At 55.1% G+C, this 25648-nt stretch overlaps 2 protein-coding genes across 8 annotated transcripts in view; both read right to left on the reverse strand.

The window, feature by feature from the left end:
* Positions 1-6681, reverse strand: part of AAAS (aladin WD repeat nucleoporin) — a 13845-nt gene extending 7164 nt beyond the window's left edge. The window contains exons 1-7 of one of the 3 annotated variants that reach the window (XM_034645146.1): positions 6554-6681; positions 5408-5535; positions 2610-2665; positions 2209-2300; positions 1967-2013; positions 1639-1737; positions 1177-1320 (exon numbers count right to left, since the gene is read on the reverse strand). In XM_034645146.1, the coding sequence (XP_034501037.1) occupies positions 1177-1320; positions 1639-1737; positions 1967-2013; positions 2209-2300; positions 2610-2658 (431 nt within the window). In that variant the 5' untranslated portion in view covers positions 2659-2665; positions 5408-5535; positions 6554-6681. Of the gene's footprint in view, positions 1-1176; positions 1321-1638; positions 1738-1966; positions 2014-2208; positions 2301-2609; positions 2666-5407; positions 5536-5997; positions 6198-6391 lie in introns of those variants that run through there. The other 2 variants (XM_002923254.4, XM_034645145.1) reach the window with 2 other exon arrangements.
* A 3583-nt stretch (positions 6682-10264) lies between these two features.
* Positions 10265-25648, reverse strand: part of SP7 (Sp7 transcription factor) — a 16310-nt gene continuing 926 nt past the window's right edge. The window contains exons 1-6 of one of the 5 annotated variants that reach the window (XM_034646225.1): positions 25507-25553; positions 24737-24888; positions 19399-19576; positions 18386-18599; positions 17862-17889; positions 10265-13152 (exon numbers count right to left, since the gene is read on the reverse strand). In XM_034646225.1, coding sequence (XP_034502116.1) covers positions 11878-13152; positions 17862-17889; positions 18386-18599; positions 19399-19510 — 1629 coding nt within the window. In that variant the 5' untranslated portion in view covers positions 19511-19576; positions 24737-24888; positions 25507-25553 and the 3' untranslated portion in view covers positions 10265-11877. The other 4 variants (XM_034646226.1, XM_034646224.1, XM_019803846.2 and 1 more) reach the window with 4 other exon arrangements.

A 25648-nucleotide genomic window follows, 5' to 3' on the forward strand; every position in this document is an offset into this window, starting at 1 on the left:
AGAGACAGCCAGTGAGAGAGGGAACACGAGCACGGGGAGTGGGAGAGGAAGAAGCAGGCTCATAGCGGAGGAGCCTGATGTGGGGCTCGATCCCAGCACGGGGATCACGCCCTGAGCCGAAGGCAGACGCTTAACGACTAAGCCACCCAGGCGCCCCAATTTATTTATTTGACAGAGAGAGAGAGGCAGTGTGAGAAGGAACACAAGCAAGGGGAGTGGGAGAGGGAGAAGCAGGGTTCCTGCTGAGCAGGGAGCCCGACGGGGGGCTCAATCCCAGGATCCTGGGATCACGACCTGAGCCGAAGGCAGACGCTTAACGACTGAGCCCCCAGGCGCCCCAGAGCTCATCTGTTTTAATTTCTTACACAATCCACTTTGGTTACAGATTTTGGTAGAGAATCAAATATTTCCTTTAGATTTTCAATTTTTGGTCTAAACTTGTACATATTTTGTAATAATTTTTCTATTTTCTTCCATATCCGCAGTTATCTCGTTCTTCCCATTCTGAAAAGTACTGTACTTTGATTTTCTTTTTTACCTTAATAAGGGTGGCCATAAGGTTTTCTTCTTTAGTCACAATTTAAAGGACCAGTTTCTGATTTTATATTTACTTCTCATAGGGATTCTTTTTCCAATTTCCTTGATTTCAATTTTTACCTATATTAATTCCCTCCCCCACTGCCTTTAAACCTACATCTGACAGAGACACCTGGGTAGCTCAGTTGGTTAAGCAGATGCCTTTGGCTTGGGTCATGATCCCAAGTTCCTGAGATCAAGCCCTGCATCGGCTCCTTGCTCAGCCAGGAGCCTGCTTCTCCCTCTGCCTGCCACTCTCCCCCTGCTTGTGCACTCTCTCTCTCTCCCTCTGACAAATAAATAAATAAAATCTTTAAAAAACAAAACAAAACATACATCTGACAGTCCTCTGGAAAAGGAAGTCTTTCCACTCCATGATCCATATATATACACTCCCCACAATTCCAGAAGCTCCTACCTCTATCCCTTTCTCTAGATTACAGCATTCTCAGCAGCTCAACACTGACCTTAGGTCTGCTTCTCCCACAGCTCTGGGAAGTGCTGTGAAGATAAAGAACTTCCAGACCTTTTTGCCACCCACCACCGCTAACATGGCCACAAGCCTCTGGCCAAGCTAAGACCGACGCTGCTGGGACTCACCGGGTAGACAAAGAGGTGGGGTCCAGGGTCCAGATGAGAATGCAGGTCTGGCAGGCCACGGCCAAGACAGAGGCACTGAGGGGCTTCCAAGCCAGTGCTGCCACATTTCGCTGCAGCCGATGCTTCAGGGAGGGGACTATAGTGCTGTGGTGAAGGTTGAGGGACTGAGTCAAAGCAGGGACACTATAGCTCAGGGGACCGGAGTTCAGTTGAGGAGGGAAAGCCAAGAGAAGAAAGCTGCTCACGCAGAGCCCGGGGGTATTGTGGGACAGAAGGATAGGATAAAGGTAGATCTGGAAATAGGACACATCTCACTGTAGAGCCTCCGACTCCAGTTCTGGAAGGGGTCATGTGGACCAAACCCAGGAACCTACAGCAGCCCTGGAACCAAGGCTGGTGAGGAAAGGAGACTGACGTAGGGAGACCGAAGAGTCGGAGCCCGCCCAGTAGGTGTCCACGTACCTGCTGGCATTATACACACGGATTGAGTCATCTAGCAGGGCCACCGCAAACTTGTTGGTGTGGGGGTGCCAGGCAAAGACCCGCAAGCAGCAGCTGGACCTGGGGCCGGAGTGAGCACGAGGAGTCTGAACCCATCCTCCGGCCCCGAGGCTCAGATTCCCTGTCCCATGAGGGTATTATTGTTTTTCATTTTTTCTTTTATTTCTTTTTTTGGGGAGTGAGAATGTGGGTAACAGTCAGGAAAGGGGCCTTGACTTCCCTCTCCCCTGGAGAAGTTTCCAGGTTCAGGACTTCCTTCCCACAAAAGCCTCCGAGCTTGCACACTCACCAGTTTGTGACTTGGGCAAATTCAGCAATCAGATCTTCACTCCTGAGCTATGAGAACAAAGCAGATAGAGGATGCGCAGGAACAAAGGGAGCTTATCCCGCAACTCCTGGCAGGGTCCTGGACCATTCCCACCCTCTCCAGCCCTCCTTCCCACCCCACCCTGACCTTGAGGGATAGGAAGTGGAAGGGGGCAGGAGTGGGGGAGTGGCAGCCAGAGGGTCAGAGGAGGAAGCCAAACTTACAGACAGATGGGGGAACAGGGACCCGTGGAGGGAGGAGGCCCATCGACAGAGTGCCAGGGCCCAGCTGGACGCCGTCTTCACCCACTCAAACACTGTGGGGTTGAGGAAGCAGCTCTGACTAAACCATTCACAGGGCTGTCATCCTTGCGTAAGGACCGAGCAAGGAAAGGACACGCATTCCCCAGGGCCTTCCGCCCATCCACACCTGGGACAGCCACTCTGGGGTATGTGAAGTAGGCAGAGAGGAGAAAAGAAGATGGCACCAGCAGAGACAACTGGGACAGGAAAACAAGGCTAAAGGGAAGGGGGCTGGGCCAAGAGGTATTGGGATGAATTAGGAAGAATATGGAGGGGAGATGCCAACGACAAAACCAGAGAAGGCTGGAGGGAAAAATACTTACCCTCCTCCTCCGAGTTTGCAATTTCATTCAGCACCCCAAAAAGGCCCATATCACGCCTGAGAGAGGGAGCTGGGAGTCAGATTACTCTGAACCCCTCGGTCTCCCTCTACAGGTTATACTCATTCAGTAACGTGCACTACAAATAAGAGCACCCGGGCGCCTGGCGGCTCGGTCGGTGGGACGAGTGACTCCTGATCTCCAGGTTGTAAGTTCAGGCCCCACACTGGGTGTAGAGATTACTGAAAAATAAAACCTTGTGGGGTGCCTGGCGGCTCGGTCAGTTAAGTGTCCGACTCTTGATTTCAGCTCAGGGTCTTGATCTAGGGGTCATGAGTTCAAGCCCCGCAAAGGGCTCCATGCTGGGTGTGGAGCCTACTTAAAATAAAATACCGTAACATAAAATCTTACCAAAAAAAAAAAAAGGAGCATTCACATTTAATGAGTGCCAAGTATGTGCCAGTCACTTTATGTATTATCCTTTCATTTAATCATCACATTAATCTGAATGGCATTCTGCTCATTTTACTAACAAGGCAACTAAGGCTGAGAGGTCTTTCAGGGCTTTATGAGTAGGTCAGGGGATCAAGGCCTGGCCTGAGACTGTGAATGCAAAGCCATGAAAAGCCTTTTTTTTTTTTTAATAAGCTCTACACCCAACATGAGTTCAAACTCACAACCCTGAGATCAACAGTCATGCTCTACTGACTGAGCCAGCCAGGTGCCCCACCATGGAAGGATTTTAAGCAGAGGAATAAACTGATCACACCAGCATTTTAAAGGTGTATTTATGGGCGCCTGGGTGGCACAGCGGTTAAGCGTCTGCCTTCAGCTCAGGGCGTGATCCCAGCGTTTTGGGATCGAGTCCCACATCAGGCTCCTCTGCTATGAGCCTGCTTCTTCCTCTCCCACTCCCCTGCTTGTGTCCCCCCTCTCGCTGGCTGTCTCTATCTCTGTCAAATAAATAAATAAAAATCTTAAAAAAAAAATAAAATAAAATAAAATAAAATGTTTAAAAATAAAATAAAATAAAATAAAGGTGTATTTATTTATTTGAGAGAGCGAGTGAGCGTGGGCATGTGCACACGCCCGCTGGGGGAGGGGCAGAAGGAGAGAAACTTCAAGGAGACTCTCCACTGAGCACGGAGCCTGAAGCGGGGCTCCATCTCACGACCTGAGCAGAAACCAAGAGTCGGACGCTCAACCAACTGAGCCACCCAGGCAGCCCCCCACCACTGACATTTTAGGAGGAGCAGTCTGGCTACAAATTGGAGGGGTACAAACATGGAGAGGAGGAGCTGGGTTAAGAGGCTAACTTCAGGAATCTGGAAAAAAGGCCAAAGTGCTCTGAGCCAACAGGGTCGGAGGAAAGCAGACAGATCTGAGAGGCTGAAGAAGGAGAATGAACAGAATTTGAGGGCCAGACATTCGTGAGAGTGACGTCAAGGGAAAGAGCTACGTAGTAATTACAGCAGCTCGTACTGCCCACAGTGCGCCAAGGCCAGGCTAGATGCTTCACACGCATTACCTAAGTCAGCTGCTATGACAACCTTTCAAAATAGGGATTGTTAATAACTGCATTTTTAGATGAGAGAACAGAGGCATGACGAGGTTAATATTATCAATATGACCTCGGCAGAAAGTAGCAGCATCAGGATTCAACCCGTCTGCCCCCAGAGCCTACACTCAAATCACTTGCTCCACAGTGAGTAGTAAGGCCATTCCTTGGGAGGAAAAACACAAGGCAGAAGCAGGTTTGGAAAGGAAAACGGAGAGATTGGCTTTGAACATGCTGAGTGTGTGAAAGCCTGTGGAAGGGCCAACTGACGGTGTTTGGCAGACAAGGGAACACGCAGGTATGAAGTGTCAACTGCGAGTCCAGCCCAGGATACCAAAATTTCAGGGACATCAAAAAGAGGAGGCACAGAAAAGGTAGAGAAGCAGCAGCTGAAGAGACAGGAAGCGAGAAAGAGCCTAGGACCGAATGACTTATCAGACAATAAATGGCTGTTTAACCTCACTCACACAAAGACGTGCAAATTAAATGGTATTATGATAACAAATACCTAAATCTGGCAGCACATGTGTTGGGAAACAGGCACTCTCATACACTGCTGGTGGGACTGTAAACATGGACAATTTCAATGGAGGACTATTTGGCAACAGCTCACGAAATTACAAAGGAACATACCCTTTGAAGCCGCCTACTAGATTTGCAGGAATTTATCCTACACATGACAGTGATAATAACTAACCCTTGAAGGTATTAATATGTATGTGCCAGGCACTGTTCTCTAAGAGCTTTGCATCCATTAATTCATTTCATCATCACTACAACCTTGTAAAATCAGTCCCGTTTTACAGACGAGGAAAGTGAGGGACCAAGTGATTAAGTAACTTGCCCAAGATCACACAGCTAAAGAGTGACCCAGCCAGGAACTGAATGCAGGCAATATGGCTCCACTCCTAAATGTGCTAAATGAATGACCTAAATATGAGATTATTCACTGCAACATTATCCCTAACCTTGCTGAGCTTCAGGTAAAGGCTCAGAAAGCGGTAATGACACGAAAAGGGGGTACGGAGCAGGCTCACTTAAACCAGAAAGGAAGGCAAGTCATTGGAGATAAAATGAACTACTGTCAACTCAAGTTTCCCAATAAGGCCTGCTAATTTGTTATGATGAATGCTATCCGGCACCGAGCTAGAGAGAGCCTGGCAGCTCAAGGCAGAGGGATGGTGGCCCCATCTTCTCCAGGATCTGCAAACCATGGTGCAGGAGACCCTCTGCCACGTCTCACCATATGTTGATGCATCTCTTCCACACTTGCTCCCGGTGATGAATGAAGGCAGTTCTTGTGCCATGGTCCAGCCTCCCAGGGGTCTTCAGGGGATCCTTAGTCAGGTTCAGGACAGGAAGATTGATCCACTATAGGCCAGAAGTGAGAGGTGTGACAATGAATCAGTCTCTTCCCCAGATCTCTGCTGAACTCCCTGCCATCTCCAAATCATGGCTAGGCTAAGAGCAAAAAGCTCTGGAGACCTGTTTCCCATTCCCATAAGCCTAATCCTCGTGGGAAACTGAAATAGAGCTTAACTCCCTTATCTGTAAAACTAGCGTATTTCGGGGTGCCTGGATGGCACAGTCATTAAGCGTCTGCCTTTGGTTCAGGGTGTGATCCCAGCGTTCTGGGGCCAATCCCGCATCGGGCTCCTCTGCTGGGAGCCTGTTTCTTCCTCTCCCACTCCCCCTGCTTGTGTTCCCTCTCTCGCTGGCTGTCTCTCTCTCTCTCTGCCAAAAAAAACCCAAAAAACAAAACAAAACCAAAAAACTAGCGCATTTCATTGGGTTGCTGTAATTATTAGATCTTACAACATCTGTGAGGCACACCTGACTCGTCTCTTTCTTACATAGCAAACGCTCAATAAATAGCACTTTCTCTCCCTCTTCCTTCCCAGGAAATCCGTGGGGTGGGGTGGGGGGATCCTCCAGGTTGTGCCTTCCCAGCTCGCCCAGATACTGTCCTCAACTGAGGCACCCTCATATCCCCTAAATTCTCCCTCATCCTCTCCACTCCCTCGAGGCCCGCCCCACACCTCCTCAACATCCCTCGCCCTCCAATCCCAGCCCTAAAATAACTTCCAGCCCTTCTAGTCTCAAGTCCGGGCCAGGCTGCTTCCAGTCGACCAGGCTGAGGACCGCGACCCCGGCCCCCGGGCAGGGCCCCATTCTCCCTGGCCCCGCCCCCATGCCTGTAGGTCCCCTCCCTCCTCGCTCCGGCCACCTGGCCCCGGAAGTCGGGAGGCGGACTCTCATAGCTATTGCCTGTCGCCAGCTCGTTATTGTGCTCGTATAGGGTGACTTGACCCCTAGGCGGCGGCGGAGGGAACAATCCTAGGGAGCACATCTTGCCGGTCCCGAGGACGTCTGGAATCGGTAAACTCACGGATCCCGCTTCCCTAACTCTTCGTTCCCGGGCTAGATTCGGATCCGTACGGGTAGCCGTCTGGGACAAACGGCGATGCAAAATTCAACGGAAGTGAGGGGAAGAGTAAAGCAGAACACGAACGCGTGCGCAGTCCCGGGACAGACTTCCAGCGCTTCCTCGCGCGCCGCCTAGCGGCCGGAGGGAGAGCGGTGGGGGCATGCCCGCGGGGTCAGGCCCTAGTTAAGGGTCAGGGTGGGGAGGGTTGGGGGTGGGTGGGTGTGTGTTTTCTGTGAGACTGCTTTTTTATTTTATCTTTTTTAACCAGTTCCGAATTCCGCAACACAGATTCCCACTCACCCTCAGCGCTCGGAAAGCCCAAAATAAGCCACGTTCAGGGAAGTATCTAATTAAAGCCTCCCAGGACTGTGGATCGTCCAAAGGAAAACGTGGACTGTGTCGGGCAGCTGGCGAAAGCTAAGGGAAAAGCCTCCGAGTTGGGGGTGGGGGAGTCCGGAGAGACCTTGGGAGGGAGAGGGATACGCCAGCCAAAACCTCAGGCCCCCGGGGTTATGGGTGGAGGGCGAGTAAGTTGGAAAAAAGTGACGTTTCCTGCGCGTATTATATAGTAAAGTGCTTGTAAGATTGTATTTATTCATGAGAGACACACAGAGAGAGGCAGAGGGAGAAACGGGTTCCATTCTGAGCAGGGAGCCTGATGCGGGACTCGATCCTAAGACGCTGGGTTCAAGACCTGAGCCAAAGGCAGAAGCTTAACCGGCTGAACCACTTAGGCTCCCCAAGTGCTTGTATAATCTTTACAACAACCGCATGAGGTGGGTACTGTTCTATCACCATGAGGAGAGTGAGACACAGAGAATTTGTACCAAAACCAGGCATTCTGATTTAAGAATTAAAGTGAGATTGGGGCACTTGGCTGGCTCAGTGGGTGGAGCCTGCCACTCTTGATCTCAGAGTGGTGAGTGCCGGCCCCGTGTTGGGTGTAGAGTTTACTTAAAAACTAAATATTAAAAAAAAGAAGAAGAAGAAAAGGAGGAGGAAGAGGGATGCCTGGGTGGCTTAGTCAGTTAAGTGTCTGCCTTCAGCTCAGGTTGTGATCCCAGAGTCCTGGAACCAGAGCCCCACCTCGGGCTCCCTGCTCAGCAGGGAGTCTGCTTGTCCCTCTCCCTCTGCCCCCACCCCTGGCTTGTGTTTGCGCTCTCTCTTGCTCTGTCTTTTAAATATTAAAGAAGAAAAGTCAGGGCGCCTGGGTGGCTCAGTCGTTGGGCGTCTGCCTTTGGCTCGGGTCATCATCCCAGGGTCCTGGGATCAAGCCCCGCATTGGGCTCCTTGCTTGGTGGGAAGCCTGCTTCTCGCTCTCCCACTCCCCCTGCTGGTGTTCCCTCTCTCGCTGTGTCTCTCTCTGTCCAATAAATAAATAAATAAATTCATGAAAGAAAAGGAAAGAAGGAAGGAAGGAAAAGAAAAAGAAAAAAGAAAAGTGAGATTGATTTTATTCTGATTCCAAAGGATGGAACTAGAATGCAGAATGGAGGCTCCTCATCTTACAGCTGTGTGACTTTGGGAAAGTCTTTGAATTCTTCGGGCCTCAGCTTCCTCACTTTTGCAGTGTCCTAGTTATTTCCCATGGTTGTTTCCCATACAAAATAATGGAAATGAAGCCATTTAATACATTTTAAGTACCAAACACTCAATTAGCCATAACTCTGCCATGAACTCTGTGACCTTGGGCTTTGGTTTGTTCATTTAATAAGGGTTAATGGGCAATTCCAACGACCATGCTCTGGGAACACAGAAATGTAGAAAGCCTCGTCCCCACTCCCAAGAGTTGCTCTGGTTGGAGAATCTAGGGGGCATTCTAAGTTTAGCATTCTTGGGCTCTGTCTACTCTTCCTTTCTACATGAAAAGTTGCCCCCAAGAGAGTTATTCCAGGGTCAGAAAACAAGAAGGCTCCAGAAGGCTTCTCTGAAAATGCCCTTAACACACAGAAAGCCATGGGTCTCCCCTACTCTAGTACTTCCCAAATGTTAGTGAACATAGGCACACCAGAGGATCTTGCTAAAATGCAGATTCTGGGGTAGAGCTCTTAAGCTGTATTTCCAAAATGCCCCCAACGTGATACTGCACAGACTAAATTTTGAGGAGCCCCAGTTTAATTTTCTAGGTTAGTTCACTGTCGCCTGGAAAGTCACAGAAAGCTTAAAGAGCATAGAGTAAAAACAGGGTCGCTTGGGGCAACTTGCTGAGAAATCTCTCCTTGAAAGGGGGCAGCAGTGCAGGCTTTGAAGGAAGAGAGGGAGTCCCTGACTCTGACAGATTAGGGAAGACCACTGAGAACCCACCCACAAAGTTTGCGTTTGTCCTCAATCATGCCACCATCCAACCCCAGATACCCCCCAAGAAATCACTGCGGACTGGGCCTGCAACTTGCGCCTCCCTTCGGTGGAGCCTGATTTCTACTAACGGGTTGTGTTGTAATTACCGGGTTAGGCGCCTGCCTCTCCCCCTGTAATATGAACTGGGGAGGAGGAACAGTGCGCTGTGTATTCGTAGTCGGCCCCCGCCTCCCCCGTACTTACTTAACGTTTGTTCAGAGTTTTCTGGGGTCTGCAGATTCTAGGGAGGCCGACATGCAGGCCTAGCGCACTCCCCACTCACTTCGCCAGGGGGCGCGGCGGCCCCAGCGACGCAGCCACGGGGACCCACCGTCCCAAGGGCCCCAGGGCGCTCAGCGGGCGGTCTCCACTGTCCGGAGAGGGCGGGGGGCGCTCCCTCCGGCCTGGGCGGGGGGACACCGAGGCAGCGCCAGGCCACTGCCCGAGTTTTCTAAAGGGGTCCCCGACTTTGGGAGGCGGGAGGCGCCGCCGGAGCCCGAGTGCCCGGAGCTCGGCCCGCCGAGGCCCGGCGCCCCGACTCGGGGCCGGTAACCAGGCGCACATGGCCCGCCCGGCCCTGTTTGTCCTGGCAGCGCGCCGCCGCTATTTGAGGCGGTTTTTATCTCCCAGAAACCAGCAAAACCCCAAACGGAGTCTAGGGAAGATGAAAGGGGCCGAGGGGCCGGGAGGGGAGGACCGCGAGGCCGCGGCGGGCGGGGGCTGGCACCCGACANACCCGCCCAGCGCCTCCCGAGCCGGCCCGGGGCGGGAGAGGGGGCACGGTGCCCGGGGGGCGCCGCCCGTGCGCCCCCTCAGCCCCGCGGGGGAGCCCGGGGGCGGGGGCCGCACAAAGCCCTATTGTGGCTCCGGGCTGGCCGCCACAGAGTGGCTTTTGTTCGTCCGCTAACTCGGCGGCGGGCACGGCTGATTGCAACCCGGGGGCAGGGGGCGGTGACGTGCCAGGCCGGGGCCGCCCGCCGGGACGCGCTCGGAGCCGTAGTCTGCGCCGCCGCCGCGGGTCCCTGCCGGGGCCGGGGCCGGGGTCGGGAGGCAGAGGCCGGGAGAGAGCCGGGGAAGAAACTCCCCGCCTTCCCAACTCGACCGAGAGCTCTGGGCGCTCAAAAACTGACCTCAGCCCGAGGGCCTGGCCGGCGGGCACAGTGTGCCAACGGGCACGATGGGATGCCCGTGGGGAGTCTCCAGTTTGCCAAGGAAAAATCCTGTGGCACACTCTTCTTCCTTCCTCTTTCTCTTTTCTCACCAGGACAAAATTTAAAATCGAACTTTTTATTAAATAATAATAATAATTAAAAAAAAGACTCCATGAGGGCATGATCCTTTCCCTTCCACAATATTACCCTCTCCCCAAGCTCCAGCGGCTTTAACCCTTTAACTTGGGGCCTTGAGGGAGCAGGACACAGAAAAGGAGGATCCAAAGTCACAGGAAAGGCATTCAAAGGCACGAAGCGGCTTTAAAAGTCACCAGAGGTGGAGTTGGGAGCATTGGAAGTCCCTGGTTGGGGGCCTGGGGATGCAACCCCAAATCAGCTTGGGGACCTCTGTCCTCCTAGCTCTATAAATTCTTCCTTCTCATGGCTTCTAGGCACCAGCGTAGCAGTGCCTTGTACAGAATAGGCACTCAATAAATACTGGATTTATTTGAATCTGATCCCAGAGAAAGCCTTCCCCACCTATTCTTCAGGAGAGGCACCTCCGAACCAGTGTGCCCCTCCTGTTAGGTGGGCTTCCCCAAAGAGCATGTCTAGGATGGCAGCTGAAAGCTCTCCATAACCATGGCAACAAGGGATTAGCCTGATGGGGTCATGGTGTCAGGGGAGGGGCAGTGGAAGAACCCGCTCTGGGGTCAAGGGAGCTGGGGTACATTCCAGTCCTCCCCTCCATAGGACTTGAGGTTTCACAGCTTCTGGCTGGGGTTGGGAATATTAGGGATTCCCTAATTGAGAGACACCCCATCAACTCTTTAACAGAGATCTAGCTAACCAACCCTATTAGCAGAGATTCTATTAAAAGAGAAACCCCATTAACTGAGACCCTGATGATAGAAATTCTATTGACAAGATCTCCACGAACACTTTTTCTATGCGGAGATACACTTAGCTAAAATTTCCATAGCAGAAATGGACCTCCTTCCCTCCCCAGCTCACTCTACCTGACCTGTCATCATAACTTAGATAAATAGAATTATTATTATTAGTATTCATTTCTCTTGGAACATAGGGGTTAAATATACAGGCCTGGGGGCAGCCTCCCTGACCCTGGGGTCACCCCATCTTTGGGATCAGATCCCCACTGGTCTGCCCCCCTCTTGGCACCCTGCTCCCTTGCCAGGTCACTAACCCCAATCCCCCTAACTCTGGTCCCTAATGAAGAGGCCACCAGGGGGCAATAAATTATCATCATCATCATCATCATCATTATGTTTGTAAAAAAACAAAAACAAAAACGTTCTAGAGCATGGAAAGCAAGTGGAAGAAGAAGCTGGGAAGACTGGAGCCTGGAAGCTAAGCAATAGTGGTAAATAAGCTTGGGGAGCAGAAAGGTTGCTTGTCAAGGAGTTAGTGAGCTGGAGAAAGAAAGTGTGGGGAGCCCAGCTGGAAGGAAAATGAGACGGGCTGGTAAGAGCAGAGGAGAGGGACTCTGGGAGCAGGGGCGAGGGAAGATCTTAGGAAGCCAGAGCGCAGGAATCAGGCACAAAGTGAGAGCCTGAGATGAGAGACGGCGGAACAGGCTCACGGCAAAGGGAGGGGTGAGCTGCGGAAGCATGCTGGGAGACACCCGGGCCCAGAATGGCCAGGGGAGAGATGGCGAGAGCCCCAAAGGCAGCATGCATGGGGCAAAGGGGGTAAGGGACAAGAAGTGGTCCCCAAAGCTGGGGGGGGGGCGGAGGCTGGCAAGGCAGCCCTGGGACTGGAGACCCCCCACCCCGCTCAGATCTCCAGCAGGTTGCTCTGCTCTGGGCTGCCTTCAGGGGCTTTTTCTGGGGGTGCTGGGGAGGCTGATGGTCGGGGCGTCTGACTGGCCTCCTCTTCCCCTGCACTGCGGCCCTCCCCCAGTTCCTTGGGGCCACTGGGAGGGGGCCCTGGGCCTGGCTCGCCGTGGGTACGTTGGTGTTTGCTCAGGTGGTCACTTCGGGTAAAGCGCTTGGAGCAGAGCAGGCAGGTGAACTTCTTCTCCCGGGTGTGGGTGCGCACGTGGCGCTCCAGCTCGTCCGAACGGGTGAACCTCTTGCCGCAGAAGAGCCAGTTGCAGACGAAGGGCCTCTCACCCGTGTGCCAGCGCAAGTGCGCCTTCAGGTGGGAGGCCTTGCCGTACACCTTGCCGCAGCCTGGGATGTGGCAGCTGTGGATGGGCTTCCTCCGCAGCCCCGCCGCCGCCGCCCCCAGGCGCTCTAGCTCCTGGCAGTTGGGGCAGTCGCAGGAGGACCGGCCCGCTCCACCGCCTCCATATCCACCACTGCCCCCTGTGCCAGCCCCCCGGGGGGGTTTGGCCCCGCCGCTCCCCTCCAGCTGCCCGCTATTGCTCACTGCCTTGGGTTTATAGACGTCTTGGGGCAAGACGTGCTGGGGCCCTGGTTGCAGGAGGTGAGGAGCTGGGTAGGGAGCTGGATTAAGGGGGGCAAAGTCGGACGGGTAGGTGGGCAGCTGGGGGTTCAGCGGAGGCTGAGCAGGGCCTGTGGGCAGTGTCCCTTGCAGCCCATCACCCTGGCCCTGCCCACCACCTAGCCAATTGCCCCCGGGGTGCATGTCCCACCAAGGACTAGGAGCGTTGCCTGGGCCCGGTGAGATGCCTGCATGGATGCCTGCCTTGTACCAGGAGCCGTAGGGGTGTGCCATGTCCAGAGAGGTGTAGACACTGGGCAGGCAGTCAGAAGAGCTGTGGCCCTTGGGCACTAGTAGCCCAGGGTCCTGGGTGCCCGTGGGCCCAGGGAATGAGTGGGAAAAAGGAGGATAGTCATTGGCATAGCCCGAGGTGGGTGCAGGAGGACTGCCTGCAGGTGAGAGGAGCCCATTGGTGCTTGAAAAGGGGGCTGGGTAGGCATCCCCCATGGTTTTGGGGGCTGAAAGGTCACTGCCCACAGAGTATGGCTTCTTGGCGCCTGCTTTGCCCAGTGTCGCTGAGTCCCGCAGAGGGCTGGTGCCACCAAATTTGCTGCACGCTGCCGTCAGCATGGCCAGGGGGCTGGAGCCATAGTGAGCTTCCTCCTGTGGACAGAGGGAAGCATGGCTTAGGGGGAGAGGAGGAGAAGTGCGGAAGGAAGGACAAAGCTCTAGAGACGTGGAGAGCAGAACCGAGGGATCCAGGAAGAGTTGAAGAGGATGGAAGGTAGAGGTGGAGGGGCCAGTGAACACTGGGCTCAGACGGAGTCGTGGGGCGGACAGCCAAATCCAGACTGCAGCCTAACAACCCAATCCAGGAGGCAGGAGGCAGAGCTCACTGTGGAGTTGCTGGGGTGCCTGGGGCCTCAGAGGCACAGGACATGCTGCTTAAATAGCCACGAGAAGAGCCGGGGATGGATGCAGGACCTAGGTGAGGTGAGAATTAGGGGTCCTACCCCTGGAAGTAGGTTCAGAGCAAAGGCCATGGTCAGAGACTTGGAGAGGAAAGATGAGGTTCAAAGAGTAACATGGGAAGAAAATGAACTATTAGGGCACTGCAGTTGCCCCCACTCGTGATTTGCTCAGCTTTACCCCATATTCCACTTCCTGTTTCTGCTACAGCTCTTGACTAAGGCAGTGAGTGGCCTGGTCTCCCTGAGGCCACAGCCTCATGTCCCTGGTAAGGAATCTCTTGGCAGGGATTCTAGGGCTGGGGAGCAAGAGGAAGCGACGCGGAGACACTGGGACATTGAGAGGGAACAGGGCTGCCGCCAAGCCAGGACTGTGGCTGAGGCAAGAATGTCTTTCAAGCGGGCAGTGGGCACCTTCTGCTTTGTGGAGCCAGCTGGTACCCCTTTGGGAAGGCTGGAGGAGCCTGAAGTCCTCACACCCCTCCAGGGCCCCAGGGCCGGGAATCGGGAGGGCTAAGATATTGGCTCACGGCCACACCCCGCCATGTCCAGCGTCCCCTAACATGTAGCCTATGCATATAGCTGGTCTTTCTTCACCCTTCCAGCACCGTGAGTGAAGGAAGATACGTAGATGTGGGGTATGGGGCCCTTTCAGAAACACTAAATGCCCTTGATACCCATCACACGGCTGCTACCAGGCCAAAGCACCCTGAGATTCCCATCCCTCAGGAGCTCGCAGTACCCCGCCCTGGGTCAGCCTCAGGGTACGCCAAGAGGAGATACCCTCCAGGATCCCTGGCTGGTACAGACATCCATTACTGAGGATCCCACCCAAAAAGATGCCCTCAAAAGTTGACCCTGTACAATTCCCTGACTGGGGTCCTCGAAAGCTGTTCCCAGTAAAGCTGAAAAAGAACCCAAGCATCCAAGACCTCCCTGGTCCCTCGGAGCATGCAGCATCCTACAGGTACATCTGGGGTTTTAAGGTTGCGGCGAGAGGCAAGGCGTATGCCCTCATCACTCCCGCACTGCTCCCCAAGGGCAAACCTGCTGCTCCCCGGCCCAGTTACCTCTTTCTGAAGTCCTGTCGACCCCACGGACTCCCAAATTTGAGCCACCAATAGCTTCCTGAAATCCAGCTATGGGAAAAGCCCCGGGTCCTCCCTAGCCAAAGTTTCCCTGGAGCCTCTGGTCTCACAAGCAGAGGGTAAGCTGAGGCAGGGTAGCTGTCGGGGCAGGACTCGAAGCCTAGCGGAAAGGCAAAGCCATGGAGTAGCGAAGGAGAGAGGCAGAGACCCAGGGTCCGGAGGAGCAAAGGACCCTGCACAGGGTGAGGCATGGACAAAAAAAAAAAAAAAAAAAAAAAAAAAAAAAAAAAAACCACCGGGGGTGGGGGAGGAGGAACAGAGGGGAAAACTGGCATTAAGGGGCAGAAATGGGCAGAGACCCAAAAAAGCAGAAAGGTGAAAAGACAAAGGGCAGGGAGAGAGAGGAAAGCAGAATAAACAAAGAGGTGATGGAGAGAGCCTGGGCTAGGAAGGCAGAGGAAAACAGAGAGGGAGAGAGAGGAGGAAGAAAACAGAAAAGGGGGAGGGGGAGAGGAAGAAGACAGATCTCCTACCTAAGAGAAAACCACCATGATGCTGGGCCCCAGAAAACCCCCAGACCAGGCCACTCCTCCCTCCTTCTCCCCCTGACCGCTTCTCCCCCTTGGCCCAGCCCGGCTCCGTTGGTTTCCCTGCGGTCGGTTTATTTTTAAAAACGCCGACGCCGTCCCCCCCGCCCGGCCCTCACACTGTGGCCACAGGGGCCTCAGCCAAGCCCAGGGACCCCACCCAGCTGGGGAGAGGGAAGGAGGGGTGAAAGAAGGCAAGCAGCCCCAGGCCAACAGGAGACCCCAGCCCTGGAGCGGAGGCCCCCAGGGCCCCTGAGGGCAGGGAAAGGGGAGCAAGGCACCAGTCCCACTCAGACGGGTTCTGGAGGCCAAGAACTGGGCACCTGGCTAGGTTCACCGCACCCTCAGTTTCCTTCTCCAGCCTCCTGCGCGCTCCTGAGAGGGTCCTACGTATGCGCCCACATACCTGACCAAATGTATTCCTTTCCCAGGTGCCCAGGAGTCCCACCTTCAAGTTATTTTTCCTCCTACCACCACCCCATCTTCCTCTAAAACAATAAAAGCAGGCTGAAAGTACTGAAAAGGAGTCTTCAGAGAAAGAACAAGGAGCTGTCCCAGCTCTCTCACTCATATGTGCAGCCGTGTAGCCGTGCAGCCGAGGAAGGAGGGCCCCCTTTCTCCCGGGAGCTCCCGTGCCCAGCTGACCTCCTGCTGAAGCTCACTCAGGGGGCCATCCGCTCTGAGCACCCAAGTTCCCGGGTGCCCTTCACTTTCCGCCTCCACCCAACGTGGTTTGGTCCTCCTCACTTCCAATTCTACACCTGGCCCTCACCCCCATTTCTCCTTCCCGCCTCTTCCCTTGCAGCTCACTCATCCCAGGTGGGCCTGTCTAGTCCGGCAGCGGCTGCTTCCCTCTCGGAACCCCCAAGTTCTTTCCACCGCCAGACAGCCCACCCATGCCAGGCAGATGGCTTCCTGGGTGGGGAAGGGGGACGGTTGAGGGCCCAAGTGCCCCAAAAGTAGGAGAAACAGGCAGAGGGCCTGGAAGGCCTTTGTGTTGGGGGGCATCTCCAGCTTACCAGCAGTGAGGGACACGAAGTCCCAGATTCCAGGACGCACTCCTCTTGCCAAGGGCCACCCCAATCCTAGGCCTTTCAGCAGGCCTCGGGGCCAGCCCCTCCCCCAGGCACCAGTGCCACGCTGGCAACTCTGGCATGGTGCCCACGCCCACTGACACTGCCCCTGCCCTGGACGGCCCCAGGATTTCCACGCACCTTGGTCCTGAAGCTTCCTCAAGACCAACCGCAGGGTTTCAATGATGGCTTAATATAGAGTCTGGTGGGGGGACGGCAGGGTGAGCAAGTATAGAGTCTGGTGGGGGGACCCCTGACTGGATACAGAGCAGTGACGAGGGGCATCATGTCCACCCCACTGGCTTGCATGCCATTCCCTCAGACTCAGTCACAAACGCAGCATTCCCAGCCTTCCACACACACCCGTCCTCACTTGGACCAACAGATGCTCGGCTGGCCCGGCTGCTACAGGGACACACACCTGTGCTCTCCTGAAGACGCCGCGCGTGCGGGCACGCGGGTTTACGTCCTGACACTTGCGCCCAGGCCAGTGAGCACAGGTGCTGAAAGATTCCCGCTCCATCTCACACACACCTCGCCTACAGGCTGAGTGGGTCGGCTTTCCCTTTGGCCCATCACCCCTGCGACTCGAGCTAGGGCACTGGGAGCAGAGACGGGGGCTTCTGAGGGGCTACTGAAGATGGATGACCTGAAGGGAGGGCCCTCTGGCTCCAAATTCCTGTGGAGGGACCCAGAAAGCAGGACAGAGATGATGACAGAGAAACGGAGTCAGAGACTCAGAAGCAAGGAGAACTCAGGACGTTCTAAGTGGCTCTGAGTCCTTCCTTTCCAACCCTGCACCTGGAGTCCCCCAGAACCCCTGGTAGAGTCAGTGATTTCTCAAAACCCCCAAACCTGACCTCCACGGTACCCTAGTTCCCTCCATCCCCAGTGCCAAAGGCAGGGGATGCTGGGGTCCCAGGCCGTAGGGGAAGTGGCCCAGGCCACCCTGGAGCCTCCCACTCCCAAAATAGAGCCGAGTTTGTCTTTGGCTGAAAGCTAAATATTTGTGAGCCGGGCAGGCGGCCTCAGACCCTGGCCCTCCTCCTTGGTTCCCTCTCAGGCCCGGGCCCAGTTCCTCTGGTCAGCCCCCCCACATGCACAGGGCTTCCCTTCTCCCCTCTGTCATAGCTCACCTCTTCCTCTACACACACTGGCCCAGAGGCCCAGCCCCTGCCCACCTACAAACCAGACCAGCTGCAGCTCCGGCTCCGGCTAGGAGCTCCCGGAGATGGGACCCCCGAGGCACTATACCCAGTTGCTGGCCAGTGTCCACTTCACCAGCTCTCTCACTCTCTCCCGCTGTCTGCCATGGCTGACCTATCTCCCACCTCCCCTCTTCCTCCTCTCTCCATCCCTGTCCACTCCTCAGGGCTGGCGTGCGGGGCGCACCTCAGAGGTCCATGACTTCTTCGGACCTGGCCCCTCTCATCTTCCTTTGACTGCTCTCTGACCCCTGGCCCCACTCTGCCCTACCCTTCCTCCTGCCCTCCACTCCCGCCTCTGAGCCCCGTCCTCTCTCCTCATCAGAGGGACCCTGGAAGTGATAAGCACCACAGCCACTGTCTGTGTGAGTTGGGAGGTGGGGGGGGGGCGGCAGGGATTAGGGCCAGTAGGACTGTAGCTGGTGTCCTGGGGGGAGGAGGGGGCAGTTACCTCAAGCAGGGAGGACGCCATCCTGAGGCTGGGGAACGGGTCCCAAGGAGCCAGGCAGATGGAGAGAGCCAGCCGAGCCGGGAGAGAGAGGGAGAGGGAGAGGGAGGGAGAATGGGAGAATGGGAGAGAAGAGATCTAAAGTTAGAAGGGACTGGGGGGTGGGGGGTGGGGGGGCTGCTCTCTGTCTGTAGGGATCCACCCTCTAATTACAGCTTTCCCAGCGGAGAAGGCTCCGGATCCAATGAGCAGGGCGAGAGAGGGAGGCAGAGGGTCCAAATTTCCTGCTCCATTTGCTGAGCTCTCCAAAGAAGGGATCTGGGCGGGAGAGGAGAAACAGGGCTCCAGGGAAGGGGTGGAAGCAGGAGGAGGGTAGGGCCGGGGACAAGTTATCAGGGTGTCCTGGGGGGTGCTGAGGGGGAGGGGAGGGTCGAAGGGACGGTGGGCCCAGGTGTCCCACACCCCGCCCCCAGCAATCCCATAGGCATCTGTGGGAACCCCTCCCAGGGCTCCCCGGTGTCATGTACCTGGGGGCTCTGGGGCTGGGTGTCCTGGGTCTCTCCTCCCTGGAGGTCTGGCAGTGGGGGTGCGGGCAAGGGCTGGCCTCAGGGCCCCCGGAGGGCTCCGCTCCTCTCCCAGGCCAGCTCCACTCCTGTTCCCACTCGGGCTGCGATCCCACAGTCCCGCTCTGACTCCAGAGTCCGGGCTGCCGCCGCCGCCGCCGCCGCCGCTCTCCTACTGCTGCTGAGGCCGCCGCGCCGCGGAGGGAAGAAGCAGGAGGGAAAAGGAACAAACCCCAAACCACTAATTCGAGATCCAGGTGGGGGATGGGGGATCGGGGACGACACTCACACAGAGAGACTGGAGCACACTGACATACACACTCATGGACAAACACAGGATGCGACACGCACACGTCCGCGCACACGGTGCAGCCCACACGGCCACAGCCGCTGTCATGAATGGACACAGACGAACTCACACACAAACGAGCACAGTGACATGGCTGGAGGAGCGCACACCACACACACCCCCGAGCTGACCACAGAGGCGCTTGCTTCCCCAGTCACCCAGCTCCAAATCAGGAGAACAGTGTGTATGTGCCTGTGTACGTGTGTGTACGTGTGTATGTGTGTATGCGCGTGTGCGTGTGGTGAGAGACAGGAGGGAGGCATGCTCTGGGTGGAGGCTTCCACAGCCTAAACTTTTAGGGTCACTGAGGTAGGTTAGAGAGCAAGGCCTTTCCAGGGGTGGAGGGGTGGAGAGTGGGAGGAGGGCTTGGCACAGGCTCAGGGGTTCCCCAATCTTCTTCCCAATGCCTCAGTTTCCCTTCTAGAAAATAACACCTAGGTAGGCCTACCTCCCTCTGTGGGGCAGAATCTGGATCTTCGGATTCTAAGAAAATTGAAGGTGGGCAGGAGTGAGGGTGGAGGTGGAAGGTCATTGGGTCAACTCATCCACACCCGAGCCTCCTCGCCCCTTTGGATTAACTCCCAAAAAGATAAGCCCTGGCCTCCCTCTGTTATTCCTTGCCAGTTACCATCCTCGGCTCCTCTTGGCCACACATCAAATCTCCATCCTTTGCTGGATAGTTCTTCTGAGTGGTCATGCTTTCCTGGGAGGAAGCTCCCAGTTCCCTTTGTCATTGCCATGCATCAGTGCCCTCTTGCAGCAGGCAGAATTGAAGTTAGAGCTGCAGCAGGACTTCCCAACAGTGACTTCTCATCGAAATGGGAAAGAAAAGAAGGAAGGTCAACTAGGTTGGGAGAGGGAAATCCAGAAAGTCTGTGACCTGAAATCTGGGCCCTGAGGTAGGTTTCTGGGAAAAGGGGACCGGGTCGCCAGTGGGTGGCGTCTCTCCCACAGAGGGGCCCAGCCAGCTGCGGTTGCTTTTCGCGAGTAATTCCCCAACATAACCCTCAGCCCCTCCTAGCCATGTCCATCAGAGGAAAGGAGACCTGTCCTTCCCCGCTCCCCTCACTTCCTAACACAGTTCCCTCGCTTTCTCCCCTTGCGTTCCCACTTCCCTGCTCCTTTTGCTCTCACTGATGAAAAGGTGGGGAGGAGGGAGGAGCACCCTGGAGGTCCAGGGAGGGTTAAGTGCAGTTTAACCAGCAGGCAGGATCAAAGTGCAGAACCAGGCATTCGGATTCCAGCCCCGTGCTGTGAATTCCCCCAGGGAACCCTGTGGGCCCAGCTTTTGGGGAAAGGGTTAGGGAACCAGGGTGTCTGGCTGACAAGCAGAAAAGAAGAAAAAAAAAGAGAGAGAGCAGAAAGACCCAGAGATACACAGAATAAATAAAACAATCAAGAGAATCAGAAGAGACGCTGTGGGACATAAAAGAGAGAGAGAAAAGAGGGCAAGACCAGGTGCTGCCTGGCTTTAAAAAACCAGAGCAGGGGAAGAAAAAAAAAAAAAGGGAAAAGGAAAAGAAACAGGCTCAGAGGAACAAAGATAGAGACAATGGCTTGGAAGGACAGGACAGAGAAAATAGCCGGAGGCATGGCCAGGTCTGGAGGAGGCAGAGGGTTAAGCGGCCGGGCAGGTGGGGGGCGGGGATGGAGTATAAATAGCGCATAATTGTGTCCGATGATTACACGGGCCACCCCACCCGTCTGCCCAAGAGGAAGTGCCCGTGGTGGGGTGTCCCCGTGACCTCCCAGTCTCCCCCTGGTGGGGGCATCTGAGGCTGAGGTGCCAGATGGATTTCTGGGACCCCCCACTCAGAAGCTAGGAAGAAGGGGAAGCTTTGGAGAAATTACTGCACAGCCCCCAGAAAAGCCTGAGACCAGTTAGATCAGGCAGGCAACTGAGGCAGAAGAGAAACTTCTAGACTGCAGAAGAGGGAAGAGGTGGCAGGTGAGAGAAGGGGTTGGAGCTCAGCTTAGATGGCGGAAGAAAGGAAGGGACTGAACAGAAAACAAGGCAGGATGAAGGGAGGTACAGGGCTGGGGAGAGGAGGTGGGGGGCAGAGAAGGTCAGCCTCCACTTCCCTTGGGGGCCTTATCCCTAATCCTACCTGGGAGGGGGCGGAAATGCTAGGGAAGGAAAAGGAAGAAGCAAGGTCCCCAGAAGTATGTGAGCCAAGGGTCCCTGATGTGTTATCCCCAGTCCAATAGTGCCTGGACACAGAGGCCCCTCCCAAAGGTCAGTGCCAAAGCCGGGCAGAGAGGTTGCCTAAGCTCCCAGCTGCCTCCCTTGGGTTCTGGCTTCTTCCACACCCTTTTTAAAGATAGTCCTACTGCCCAGCTGAGGCCCCAGTATTCCTGGGTTCAGACCCCCACCCCCCCTTCCCAGTGCCCCCAGGGGCTTGGGGCGGCAAATGGGAGCCCTGACCCGGGACCTGCCTCCACCCTTGCAGGCCTCCCTCAGCCCAGCCTCCCAGGGGGTGGGGCAGCCCAGGCAGAGGCGCCATGTGGCAGGGGCGGGTAGAGGCTGCGGCTCTGGTCCTTCCAGTATAAACCCCCTAGGCATCTGGTTTCTATCCACCCCCCCACCACCACCCTGGGGGCCCCTCAGCCTCCGCCCATGGCCACCCAGATGCTGAGCTCTGAGATGGACGCCCCTGAAGGAAGGGGTGGGATGGTGCCTTTCTGATCTCTTAACCCCAGGACTGGGCTGAACCACAGGGACTGCTCCCTTCCCTCCCTCCCCTGGAAGTATCAGGGTGGGATTTCTAGGTTAGAGGGGTTGAATCTGGAACCTGCCTCAGTTCTCTCTAATGGTTTGGGATCTTTTGGAAAGGTTGGGGGGTCAGATGGGGTGAGGTGGCGAGACCATGAAAACTGGCCAGAGTGGAAGATTGTATCCCCCTTACTCCTCAGGGAAGCTGCCTCCTTCCACACTCACTGCCCTCTGCTCACCCTCCTAGGCTGGGCTGCCGCTGACAGCCCTACACCAAAGGGACTCCTGACCCTTTCCGGTAGTTGTTATAGAAGGTTTGGCTACCCTAGAATCAGTAGCGAACAGGCAATAGAGGCCCTGAAATGGAGCTGGACACACACTCAAATACAAACCTAGTGAATGACACCCTATTAGATACACACTTGCACACACGCTGAATTAGGAATGTACGTTGACCCTTGAACAATGCAAGGGTTAGGGCCGCCAACCTGCTCACAGTCAAAGATCACCATATAACTTTTGATCCCCCAAAACGTAACCACTAATAGCCTGCTGTTGACCGGAAGCCTTACCACTCACAGAGTAGGTTAGCATGCAAGTCTATGTTCTATTATATACTGTATTCTTGCAATAAAGTAAGGCAGAGAAAAGATAATGTTATTAAGAAAATTATCAGAAAGAGAAAATATATTTTCATACTGTACTGTAAAAAAAATGGGTGTAGACGTGGGCCCACACAGTTCAAACCCATGTTGCTCAGGGTCAGTTGAATTCTCTGCAGGCACCCGCACTGATACACACTGATTATATATCCATATCCTATAGAAGTGATGTTTATACCAAGGTACTTCGCCTAACCCCCAATCACAAAAACGCACACGGCAGCATGCATACACGCAGATTGACTCACAGTCCCCTAGAACACCCTCCCAACAGGGGACTCGCACAGAGTCCCCTCAGTACACGTGTTTACACAGATGGCAGACGTCGCACACATACACGTGGACCTATCATCACAACCGTACAGCTCTAAAGGTCCCTGAAGTCTCCCAGAGGGGATTTAGGAACCCCTTTTCCCACAGGAATCTGAGGAAAAGGGTGATGTGGAGGGCCCTGCAATCCTACTAGGGTAGCAAACTGCAGCGTACCTCGGGGGCTCGAAGATCCTTACTCCCCGTATCCTCCAGAGTCGAGAGACCCGGATGCCCCGGCGAACTCTCTGGCCCTGGGGAACCCTGGCATCCCCACCCCCACCCAGACCCCCCCTGCTCTGTGGCCCGCTGACTCATCCCTCCCTCTGTGGAGCTCCCCAACCACAGGGGCCTGGAAGAGAAGCTTGGAAAGTTGCGCTCATGTCCCGGGCCCCTGGTCTGGCCACTACCCGCCCCGCCATGCACCCAGGCCCAGCCCTTGTCTCCAGGACAGGCACCAGTGACAGAGAACACAGAGCGGACAGGAAAGAAGAAGGCACCCAGAGACAGGGAAACAGGAAGATGAAAGGAGAGATGGGGGTGGGGGGGAGATATAGAGATGGTAGGGAGGGAGATAAGAGGCCCTGGGGGACAGCTGCTGATCTGATAGGGCCCTCCAAAGGCAGTGGAGCTGGTGACCAGGGAAACTTGCTCCTTGGGTTGGGGCCCAATCCCACTCAGGATTTCGGGATGTGGCCACTGGCCTGTGCTTTGATGGAGCATTCTGAGCCTAGGCTCAGGGTGCTTGGGGAAAAGGATCCAATTCTGAGAGGCAAAGCTGAGAACACAGGGCAACATGGAAGCTTTCAAGAGGCCAGCAACCTCTGTATAGGAGAGCTTGATAGAGGGGCTCCCCTCCCCAACACATATGTATACACATTTACATGTTACATGCCTACCCCAACTCCCTCACTCTCTGCTGGGTCTCCCCATCCCTTCCTCCAGCACCAGGGCTGCAAGGCAGGACTCCTGGTGCTGGCCCTGGCTCCCCTGCTCTGAGCCTTGACTTCCCTAGTTGACATCTGAGTCCTGAGATAATACTGCAGTGGTAGGGGAGGCGCATCAGAATCAGAGACATGGTGGGGCACCGGGCCGGCTCAGTCAGAAGAGCCTGTGACTCTTGATCTTGGGTTCCTGAGTTCGAGCCTCATGCTGGGTATAAAGATTATTCGAATTAGTAAAACTTTTTAAAAAGTTAAAAAAATAATAATAAAGAGAAGTGCTATGAGAAGGGAAGGAGCAAGGATGGCAGGAGACAAAGAGGAGGAAAATAGAGAGAAAGGGAAGACTTGAGGCCTGATCCTGGAGCAAGGTAACCTGCCCTGGGTGGGTGTCTCACATGGGTCAGCAATGAATTAAGATTCTGGTCATCTCAAGGAAGTGACTCTTTGTAAAAAAAAATATATATACCCCGGAGTCTGATACATGAGATATTTAACGTCTTTGAATAAAGAGAACATGGGGTGATGGGGCCCTGATCATATCTTCTATCCTTAGGAGTGAACAGCCCAAGGGAGTGGTTCTTCAAAACCCTGGACGCACATTTCCCTCATTTTCTCGGACCTGCTCCTAGTCTCCTTGGAAGCACAGTTTTTTGAGATGTAGACTGGACCTGAAGAACAGTCTTTCATTCAACAAATGCTCAGCAAGCACCTAGCATAGCAAGCTAGGCTCAGGGACGCAACTATGAACAACAGACCCAGCCCTTTGCCTCACAAACCAGCAACTAACATAAAGAGTGGGAAGTATCTGGAGACAGTAATTACTAGATGCTACTGGAGACCAAAGAGTGAACCCAATCCAGCGTTTGGGGAATCAAGGAAGGCTTCCTGGAAGAAGCAGTGACTACGTAAAGAAACTGAAGTTAGCCAGGTGAGGAAAGGAAGAGTGTTCATAGGCCAGGAGAAGTGTGTCTGCAAAGGCCCAGAGGTATGAGAGATTAACCACACTTTTGAAATGCTCAAAGTTGAGTGTGACTGAGCACAGAGTGGAGATTGGTGGAGAAAGTCTAATCGGTTATGCAAAGGATCTGAACCTGATCCTAAGGGTAACATATGGTAATATTCGTATATTAGAAAGATAGCCACGGCAGCAGAGAGTAGATGGGAATAGGGGCTTAGAGCCAGGCAGTTCTGGGTAAATCAGTCGTTTACTATGGTGTGAGCTTGGCCAGGCGATATAACCTTTGATGCCTTAGATTCTTCTTTGGAATGGGGAAACATAATCCGGCAACCTCCCAGCGCTGTTACAAGGATTAGGAATAATACATGTGGAACTCTTACCACAGTGTCTGGCACTTAGTAGTTGTTGCATAAATGGTGCCTCTGAGTATGGTCCGAGTTTGGAGGAGAGCGACATCAGAGGCGAGCAGAGCAGTGTGTGGCAGCCGTCCAGGCAGGAGGTGAGAGGTGGCCTGGAGCGCCCGAGGGGATGCCTAGGAGTACCGGGAAAGGGGGTACTGAGAAGGCGGTGGAGGCTGAGCGGAGGTGAGAAGTTTGGGGGGGTGTGGGGAGCAGTCAAGAATGACTTCTCTTGATACGCGGGACGCGCAGTCATCTTAGAGGCACCTATTCCGGTCTGAGAATGGACCTTGACAGCCCCCGGATCCGGTCCACAGAGTGAAGGCACGATGCTGTGTCTGAGGACCTGGCCTCCGGCCTCGCGGGAAGACTCCCCCGCCCCCCACCACACACGGCCCTAATCCCTCCTTAACTATCTCCTTTCCCCTCTTACACCCATTCCTGCCTCTCCCCCCGGCCCTCCTCCTCCCCCACGAAGGAACTCTCTGTGAATTCAAGAGTCGGCTCAGGCCACCCTTCCCCACCCTTCGTTTTCCCACCGCCCGGGCGAAGACGAGTCCTTGGGACTCAGCCACCACCTCCTCCCCACACGCCCTCGCTCGGGCGCCCCCTCTGGATCTCAAAGCCCAGCTCGACTCGACCCTTTGGGCGTGGAGCTTTGAGGCCAGGTGAGCGGTCAAGCGAAGGCGGGACAGGGGGTCTCAGCCCCAGCTCCAGCTGCTGCGAGGCTAGGGGCCCCCCGACGGACGGACCGTGAGGTCTGGGGACGCGGGGAGAGGGCTCTGCAGCTTCGGCCGGGATCGAGGCCGCCGACGCCGTCGGCGGCCAGGCGTGCCTCAGTGTCCCCGCGCGGCGGGGCGGCGGAGGGGAGGGGCGGGCCGGCCGGGGGGCCCG

This window comes from Ailuropoda melanoleuca, chromosome 16 (assembly GCF_002007445.2).
Source record: "Ailuropoda melanoleuca isolate Jingjing chromosome 16, ASM200744v2, whole genome shotgun sequence".
NCBI classification, from domain to species: Eukaryota; Metazoa; Chordata; class Mammalia; order Carnivora; family Ursidae; genus Ailuropoda; species Ailuropoda melanoleuca.